Raw genomic sequence first — 10,813 nt, forward strand, 5'->3', positions numbered from 1 at the left:
TGCGTGGGCTATGCTCAGAGAGGAAACGTTTGTGCGTCATAGAACTGCGAATAATTTGCGACTATCTTATTGGGTGTCCAAAAATTTTCTGTTTTAAAATTATTAAGATATTGTACTCGCTATTATCATTTATCGAATAACTCCTGAACTTGGAATTATATACATAATAGGCCTATACTATCTTTTACCAGAATTAAGCCCTGTCAACTTTTATGTGACATGCCTTAATATGGTCATGTTGACGTCACATCATGATCGTACTATATAAGCACATCATGACTAAATGCGCATGCAACATTTTTTGTTACAGAAAATATAAAATCAGGACAGAACTTTACGCGCTTACTACTTCAATTTATTATTTGACAGTATAAAATTTACCCATGTCATATAAATACATATTTGTGCATAAAACACTATTAAAGGGAAACTTTAATTTCGTATCATCTACAAGGCATCCTTGGTTTTTTTTTTTTTAATTTTATTTAGAAACTTAACAAGGAAATCCGAAATAGTAATGATGGCAATATTAAACGTTTATCTCATACCGGTCCTTTAATAGATGAGTCTCATGTGTAATTTTAGGCTCGTAAATGTTATTTTGGTTCACATTAAAACAATGCAGACGCATTGACACAAATGAAAGGCGTATACGTAGGTTTTATGTCTCTAACATTTACATGGAAAATTGAATACAGAGTATTTAAGCTAAACTCTGTGTAACAAAAGGTATGATATATGTAACTAAATAAAATGCAACATCACCAATTTGTATATATATATATATGTATTTATATATATACATTTATATACTTCCTATATATATATATATATATATATATATATATATATATATATATTGGCTTACTATATACATTTATCAGTTGGATAAACATTTTAAATTAACACATTCGTTTCTTTTTAATATTGAACCATTCTAAAGTTTTTGACATACAAATGTTACAACCGTTACAGAAATCACCAAAATTCATTTTTTAATTAAAAAGGGTTTTATTTTTCTTTCTAGTGTTTTATCTTATTGGTTTCTAATTTAACTCTCATAGAAACAATGAAATAAATGAAATATACCACATTCAATTTTTGTCATGCTACATGAAATGAAATGGTTAAATAGTACTTCAACATATCATTATTTTTTTACTGCAAATTGTTTGTTCATGAAATGATTTTTAACATGTATACATTTATAAGATGATATAAATGTAAAAATATTTCATTTTAAACAATAACATTTTTTGTTATTGCTTGCTAACAATATAGTACAATAGTTTAATTTATGAAAAGGTTTAGGTTAAGCGTTATATAAGTATTTAAAAAAAACCACACCCTGTATTTTTCCCCCGGACATTTTCTCTCATAATATTTTTCTCCGGACACTTTTCCCCTTCTAGAACAATTTCCCCCATCCCATGAATTTCCACTCCCCCTTTGCATCTCATAAACTCAATTATACAATTTAATTTATAATACATTTTAAGTTTTTTATTTTACTTAATTTAAGGAAGTACCTATTCCTACGATATTCATTAGTGCAATAAGATAGCAAGACTGATTGTTAAGGACTAATTTTTGCTCAGGCTCAGCAGTGTTCTGATTTTTTGCCGATTTCAGTCTTAAAATATTCTTATTTCATTCATATTTTTACACACTTTTCCAAACATACAAAATTTTTATTTTACAGTAGTATATACTGTATTATAGCGTATTACTTTGAAACGTATTTTTCCATGCTATTAGGGCCTACATAGTCACTTTATTGCTCCGTGGTCACACCTACTGCAAATAAGGATTAGATTTGCTGTTTTTTTTCTATATTTTTAAAATAAAAAATAATTTGATATTTTCCTCAGCCTCAATCTATTTTTATTTTGTTTTTAATTTTTAAGCATTATTTCAGCCTCAGTGTTATTATAAATGTGTTCTTATAAAAGAAAATGTGTAATAGTAAAAGCTTAATGTATGTATATTGTCTTTTATGTTTATTATCCATGTCTTCAATTGAGTTATATCATAATTGAATGATAATAAATAATAATAATAATAATAATAATAAAGAGCAAATGTAATAACATTGTTTATTCTGTATGGATAATAATTTCATGGTAATAATAACAATAATAAGAACAAGAACTGCTCAGTAGAGAGCATATCTCCGCCCACCTCAAAATTTCTTTCTATAAAATGAATCTTCCAAAATATATTCCTATTTTACTTCAACCACCACCAATACCACCCCACCTCACCTCACTTCTCTCTGGACTCCTCTTCAAAAACGCACAGTAACTCGCCCTAACACTTTTTTTATTTCAGAAAAGGGCACTATTTCCACTTTTAGTTTAGAGTGGCCATTTTCAGATTTTGTAATCCGAAATGATTTCAGCAAAATTCACTGTCAGCCTACTTGTGTCACTACACATGTTATGTTTTCAACTCAGAATCCAAGATACATATAATAGTGAAACATTTTATTTTCAACTACTGCAACAGTAAAAAAAGTGAGAATCCGCTTTCTTTCCATCCGCCAACTACTTAAAAAATGTACACGAACCCCTAGTAGCCTAGGCCTGTTATTGTATTAGTTGTATACCTGCCAATTACTTACTTCTAACCCTCTCAACGTCAGGAATACTCGAACTATGACTGCTATTATTTGTTTAGTATGTGTAGAATGACGTCATGTTTGAGGAACACGGAAAGTCCCTAAAGTACCGGTCAGAAAACCCTTGTGCAAAAACATAGAAAAAGGTGATACAAGAATAAAAATTGTAAATAATAGAGCAGAAAACAACGGCTATTTCTGGGAAAAAATAAATATTCAAAAAATTGATATTGAATACTAATATGCGATTCGAACTCACGACCTTTAGGCCCATTGGACACATCGTTAACCGACCCCGCCATCTGTACGACGTGTGCTATGTTAGAAGTAATAGCAGTATGTCCAGTCCTGGGTATTTGTGGCGCACTTCACAAAAAAATCTATTAATAAATAAAGGGTACTTCTAGAGTTCCTCATCGGATCTAAAAATGTGACAACCCACTTAGTTTCAAGTCACCACCTACTTAAAAAATAATTATACACTAACCAGCTAACCGGAAATGCCTTTGAAAGTATTAGTTATATACCTGCCAATTCCTTACATCTTCTGACTTATATCTTCGCCCAACGCCAATCTCTTTCTATAAAATAATTCCTCAAAATTATGTTCCCACTTTCCAACCACCAACTACAATCTACTTCTAAAAAAATTACACTAGCACAAACGTTTCTTTTAGGTGAGTTGATTAGCTTTTGAGATATCTGACCTGGGACGTTTTGCTTGGAATGATTCAAATATAGCACCAAAATATAAACACTTTATTTTCCAGCGCATTTTATTTGTCAGTTGTACACCTGTCAATTCTTTACATCTTCTGGCTGAACATGCTATTGTTTCTGCCTACGGTAATACGCTAAACTCATTCTTTAAATAGTCCTCATATCCACAGCCTACTTGGGTTCGTGGACAAAATTGACACATTTCTTTATTAAAACATGACAAACTATTCTGCCAATTGTCATTTTTATCCAAAGATCCATTTTCGAGATAGTTATGTCTCGGACTTTTTCGCCCTTAAATGCACACCCGAATTTGGATCTTCACTAACACTTCATAATTTTTTTAAGCTTTTACGAAACTTTCAATCATTTATTATCAGTTGATTAGTTTTGAAATACCTGGTCTGGGACGTTTTTCTTTAAATGGTCCTCATATCCACACCCTACTCTGGATGGTCACCAAAATTTAAATATTTCTTCATCGAAACATGACATATACATTTTCCGAGATCAGCAGAAAAACTCTTTGTGTCAATGGGCGTAGGTACACCCCAATAGATGCCGCGCAGTCTGCGTAGTAATTTCAATCTCTTGCATCTCCTCGTGTGGATATACAACCGGACCGCTGTTCTAGTTGCGGATTGAAATTCCTCGCTCCGTCCACCAACAACTTCTGGAAATTCGTTTTCTCGCCTGCCAATCCTTCCTAGGGCGCTACAGCACCTTGCAGCTTGGCTTGTTGGCTACTTTTTGAGAATTTTTGCTCTAGAAATTCATTTAAGGGAGAAAAAAAAATCCTTAAAAAGCATTTTCAGTACGCTACAGGACATAATAGCATACAGTATAGCTGAAGGAACAGCCTAATGTGAATTAATTGGTTTTGAATGTTATCATGATTTTAAAAATACATTGAAATGACCCCGACATTATTGTTTTTAATTTCTTTCATAATTCTGTGTAATCTTTTCAATAATACCATGCAACAGTAACAATTAGAAAAGAGTACAAACATTTTTTTGTTATTCTTTTTATTGAACGTTTTAAACTTTTTTTATTAACTTGTTTTATATAATATAATATAATAAAAATGAAACAATGTGGAACAAAAAATTAAGTTACAGACGAACAAAGTATTATCTTAATTAAAATTACGCATATTTTGTTAAATCACGATACAAAATAAGAACTCAATTGTGCCAAAAAAGACATTAAAATACATCACAAAAAGCTACAAACACCGGAGCGGCCATGATGAATTCCTTGTACTTAAATTCTTGTTTTATTTAAATCATAATGTAAAGGGGTGACAGAAGTCCGGGGGGGGGGGAGGAAATTGTCCTAGGGAACATACATCACAAGGAAAATACCGGGGGAAGTGTCCGAGGGAAAATGTCCAGGGGCAACCGTCCGGGGGCAACCAGCCTTTTCCCGCTTGCAAGCTGTTTGATTGTCGAGTCACGAAACTTAACGTACACTCTTAAAAGAGCCACTATTACATTTGTTTGTTTAGATCATGTCCAAGTTGTGTCTGTCTATTTATAGACATTTATATCTATCTATCGCACAATGTGAATGTACTTTCCCTCACCTCTGACACCAAAATATGTTTCCTCAATTTGATTCATCTTTTCGTAATGGAATGAAACCCAGTGATTAAATAACAAATCTTTGCCAAGTTTCGTTGCTATGATACAGGGGTAATGGATTAAACTTTGGGGCGGATGTCCGTTGTTCGATACCCTTTAGTCATTCTTATATTGTGATACTTTAATCTAATTATTTCACACTTTAGAGAGGACATTAAGCTGTTTACCCTTATGCGTAATGGGCATGTACATTCAGAAGAAAACTGTAAACTATTAATAGAATTGATACTGTGCATGTTCACTTTCTTCATTATTTCTTGACAAAAATTGCTTAAACAATATTCCGAACATGTTGGTTTGTTGGATTTTTTTTTTTTTTCCGAACATGTTTGTAACAATGAATGAATAATAAATAGGAGTACTATGTTCATCGTCTGTTTTAAAATGATATACGAAGATTTAGGTTCTTTATAGTATCCGAGTAAATCTAAGTGTAGGTGCAGAAAAGTGGAGATGGGTTCAATATAATTCTAGAATAGTGAACAGCAGATGGACCAGGAAAGCAACGAACAAAATACCGAGAGAAAGCAAAAGAAAAATTGGGAAACAAAAGAAGAAAAAGAAATTTAAATCCTCAAAAACTAGTAAAGGAAGTCAGGATACAGAAAGGAATGTAATATTTCATTTATTTCACAAGGCACGTTTTAATACGAGGTAGGCCTATTCATCAGCGGACTACTGTACCATGAAGTAAATAAGTGTAACGTATTAGAATATTTTATTGTTTTCAATCAATAACTTATTTTGCATACATTTGAATTATAGCATTAATAATATGAAAGTAATTGGGAATGAAGAAACACCTCCACTTGTGTTAATATTAAAGGTGATAATCAATATTTGAGAAAAATATATGTCCCCGTGATGCGGCACTTGCGTCAAATCCCAAATGTCAAATGGTGGGATTTTGTCCCGAACAATGACAAAGACTAATCCACCAAGTATGTAGTTAGTTAGTTAGTTAGTATGTATGTTAGTTAGTTATGTATGTATGAACTCTTGATCCAGAGAAACCTGAGATCGGCTGGTCATGTCAACAGATTGGATAATAACAGACTACCTAAACAAATACTCTATTCACAACTGAAGGACGGCTCCCGTAGCATTGGTAGACCAAGAAAAAGATTTAAGGATACTGTTAAGAGAAATCTGAAGGATAAGAAGATACCTGTTGGTAGCTGGTAGCTCCACAGCAGACACAGAAGCAGATAAGGATCAATGGTTTACCGGACATCGTCATCGGACTTGATGGACAACTAATAATAATAATAATAATAATAATAATAATAATAATAATAATAATAATAATAATTATTATTATTATTATTATTATTATTATTATTATTATTATTATTTTTAATATATTGTCATTACCATTTTATTTATCATTATCATCAGCGTTGTTTTAAAAATAAATGAGAGTTTCGGTAGAGAGAATGGTGGGCGGGATTTTCCCTTAATTTGCCTCACAATGGTCAGAGGCTACAGAGGCCGCTTAAGGCCACGGTCATGCATTTAGGGTACAAAGTCTCTTAAAGCTTCGGCATCAATGCTGTATAGAGGATGTATCTAAATTATGTAGCAGATTTTGAAGGTCTGCATTTTTAAGTGATTATCATTATAGATTATAAAGCATGCATAATAAATCTGTTTGTTAAAAAGACGATGTTTAAGGATGTGTTGTATGTATTGTTCAAAAGGGGTCATGGAGACTAAGGTTGGATTGACTTGCCCATTTTGTGGTAGCTTGGGGATTGTTGGCTTGGGCATGGAGGTTGGTTTGTTTAGGGAATGTGTGACACATAATTATACAACGAAAAGCGATAGACATACTTCCTGTCACTGGAAGAGTTTTATTATTCCTTATTATAATTATCCAATTTAACAACCAGGGTACGCATACTTTTAAATTCAATGATTTCTGTCCTCGTGATGGTAGTTTGTGTGTTGCTGCGGAGTGGGCGGGCGGGCTTAATGCAGGATTATTTTTTGTATTTTTATTTTTTGTCACTTTTGGGGGACAGTATAATTTTGAGTGTTAAGCAAAATTATGTTTAAAAAAAGATTGTAAATTTCTATGTTTTAAAACTTAAAGTTGGTTTCTGAAATTTTTATTTAAGTTTTTAAAATTTTATTTGAAATTAAATAATGCAATGAACACCAATGCCAGCAGTAAGGGATCTTGAACTGTATCAACCAAAATTTGTTTCTATTTTTCTGTAAACTCACAAATATTAATATGTATATTTTATTTTAATTATATTAATTATTTGAGAAAAATTTAGAAAGATGTACAGACCATGTCAATTTCAGAGACTATCCGGTAACTGAACAGTTGATCCAGCAAGGTAAAACTTGGATCTGACAGGTAAAGAAAAGGTGCATTTGAATGGGTGGTATTTTGAAGTTAAGATTAAATTGTATAATTCATGCACGTGATTGTGATTGTATAATAGTTCTGCCATGTCATATATTAAGTTTATTTTTAGACCATTAAAATTGGTAGGCTAATGGTCCAGCCATACTACATAAAAATTCAATTGGATGTAGCCGTAGAATGGGCCTATTTAACGATTCCAATATTGTACTAAAATATGCAACAAAGAGCATGATGGTAAATGAAATGTACAGTACCAAATTATATTATTTGCATTTTAGATAATACTAAAAACATTTTAACTGGTTACTTTTTAACTGTTGAATACTCATAACAAAATTTAACAGTATTAAATAACTTATTTATTCCAACCCCTGTATTACTTTAGGAAAAATTAAGAATTGAATTGCAGGAGAAAAAATATGGAATAAAATCTCTTTTTATATTTTACGTATTATTTATCAACAACCTTTAAGAAGCTTGAATTAAAGAATGTCTAATTAGGCTGCTTTTTTTGGGTCCACATCAGTTAAAAGTACGAATATAATGGCTCCCAAGTTTTAAATTGTTCAGTTTATACGCATAAAATGGGTCCACATTTTAAAAGATTGGTCCACATTAGTTAGATTTTAAGTGTCAAATGGGTCCGAATTTTTAAGATGGTGCACATTATTAAGTTTATACGCATGAAATTGGTCAAATTGTAAAAGATGGGTCCATATTAGTTAGATTTTATACATAAAATAGGTAATTTTGTTTAACTAGTCCGGTCTTCTTTTTAAAATGTTGGTTCACATTTTTTTAAAATTTTATTTTAGGTGTAAAATAGTGGGCCCCAATTTTTAAACTGGTCCACATTCTTCAGTTTATATGCATGAAATTTGTCCACATTTTAAAAAAGAGTCCACATTATTTAGATTTAATGTGTAAAATAGGTAAACTTTTTAAAAATTGGGCCTAGTACTTGTCCCTGGACCCCTCTCATATATTTTATTTACCGATACTTTATATTGAACATCATCTATCAGATTTTCAAAGGCCCGGCCCTTTGAAAACTTTTTTTTTATATCTCGGAGTACCGAGCAACGCAATGGTACGGTTAAAATGACAGATTATCTCGTTTAATGGATAACTTATTTATTAATTTAATTTTGACCAATTATTCTAATTCAATTTAGATGACTTACTTGACTCATATTATTTAACTTAGTAGTAAGTTAACTTATTGATTTAATAAGCTGCTTTCAGGCCACTACTTGTGACGTCAAGACTGAAGAAACTAAGGGTTTCCCATCATGCATTTTATAATAACAAAACGCTCAGCTCCTCGAATAACCCTCTCAGGAGAGTTAGGCGAGTTAAGGACCATATATGTATCAGTCTGTATCCGTTTGATGTTGTAGAGTAAGTGGGGTAGTTGGCGCCGAGCTATGGCAGCCGCGGGTCCCCGGGGACCCAGCCCGAATTTCCCAGTGTGTAGGCATACATATACGAGGACAAATAAAGAATTATTATTATTATTATTATTATTATTATTATTATTATTATTATTATTATTATTATTATTATTATTTAATATAAAAATAACGCTAAAAAGAAAAGATCGAAACGTCGATCTTTTCTTTTTAGCGTTATTTTAATATTAAATATTTATACAAAACGTACTCTTATTATTATTATTATTATTATTATTATTATGCATCGTATGTAAAATGTGCCATTTATTTTACAATTAAAATTTCTCTTTTTTAATGTCCTGAATTTAACATTACCGCTGGCAAGACAGTTTAGTGCACAGTTATTATTATTTATCTATTTGTATTGTGTTTACACTATATAGTAAGACAGATATATAATATATATATATATAAGAATTATTTAGTTATATATACAAATATATTTATATAAATATGAATAGATTGATTCTTCTAACAAATATTTGCGAGAATACAGAAAATCATCACAAAATATATTTATTGACAAAATATTTACCCATACACGGTACAACTATAAGTTTTTATGTTGATGATTACGCTAATATTACAATATATTCAACGTAAAAACAAAATTATTTCAGTGCAGCATATTTGCTCAATGTAAGTGACAATGAATATTCATCTACATCTAAAATAATGCTAATATTTACAATACTTTATTGCAGCCAACGATCATTATCCTGAAGTCAACAAGTACTATATTCTAATATCTTCAATGGAAGTAAGTCACGCTGAATCTAGTCCTGTATATCAAGTTACAAACGTTAAATCGAACATTATGAGCATTTCAGATCTAAATACAACGTATAAAAATGGAACGTAAATAATGTTTGTTTAACGTCTATAGAGTTATTTTTTTTTAATGTAAACAACGATTCCAGCCACTGCCGCGAGAGTACCGACGATACCAAGTGTCGTAGCTACACCGACTGCAGTTGCGCTGAAACCACCCGGTTGTACTGCCTGATCGCTAGCCTTCATTCCAAAAACAGCGCCTGACGAATCGCCTGCTGCATTCTCGGCAGCGACATTGTTGCTTCCTGCCAACTCTCCACCCGCTGCCCCACCACCGATACCTCCCAGAGGTGCGGGTGTTGTTGCATCCCCAGAATCTGGTGCTTCTGTAGGATCGCTTTCTACATCAGATACCTCCTCCTCGCTTGAGCTGCTGTCGCTTTCCGGTTCTGTGGTTCCACCAACTGGTAATGCAGCTGCATCTTCACTCTCAATATCAGAGGACTCAACCTCAGATTCAAAATCAGACGACACGACTGCAGGAGTCGGCGTTGGCTGTGTTGATACACGGATAGTGATTACTGTAAGAAAACAAAAAATGCCGTATCAGCATTAGTGACATTGGCCTAAAACGCTAAGTAGCCATAACCGCAGTCAACGCTACGAGTGAACGCGAGGAAATGCAATTGGTGCTACCCCTTGTATTAGCAGCCAGGATAATGGAAAACTCAGAATGTAATGACTGTAAATGTTGGCTCACAAAATTTATGACTTGAAGTCCTCGGACCACTGCTTTAAATTAGGTCCCTGGGCACGTCACTATAAGAAGTTTATTATCTTGGAAATACAGTAATCTCCAAAATTATTAAAGCCTGTCTAATTTTTAATTTATTCAGCATGAATTATATTACTTGTGTTTATTTTTCCAATGTCTAAATTTTTAAATGATGCGTCATGTGAATGCCAAGTTTTTGATTTTGACTAAACTTGTTTGCGTTTCGTCATATTCACTGCCCTAGATTTGAGATTTGATGATGCCACTACCGTTTTTACTTGCTACCGTAGTTAAAGCTTATAATCTGAGGGTATGACTAATCAAAAAAATCTATGTCGAGACATCACACACACACACACTCAAACATATATTCAGTATACATACATACATACATACATATATATATATATATATATATATATATATATATATATAATATATATA

At 32.2% G+C, this 10,813-nt stretch overlaps 1 protein-coding gene across 1 annotated transcript in view; it reads right to left on the reverse strand.

Moving 5' to 3' along the window:
• Window positions 1–9,319: 9,319 nt before the first annotated feature.
• Window positions 9,320–10,813, reverse strand: part of LOC117108422 — a 4,485-nt gene continuing 2,991 nt past the window's right edge. The window contains exon 2 of the mRNA XM_033250438.1: window positions 9,320–10,175. Within this exon, the coding sequence (XP_033106329.1) occupies window positions 9,709–10,175 (467 nt within the window). The 3' untranslated portion in view covers window positions 9,320–9,708. The remainder of the gene's footprint in view (window positions 10,176–10,813) is intronic.

The sequence above is a fragment of the Anneissia japonica genome, unplaced genomic scaffold (assembly GCF_011630105.1).
Source record: "Anneissia japonica isolate Jap-2015-1 unplaced genomic scaffold, ASM1163010v1 scaffold26_len2425191_cov177, whole genome shotgun sequence".
NCBI lineage: Eukaryota > Metazoa > Echinodermata > Crinoidea > Comatulida > Comatulidae > Anneissia > Anneissia japonica.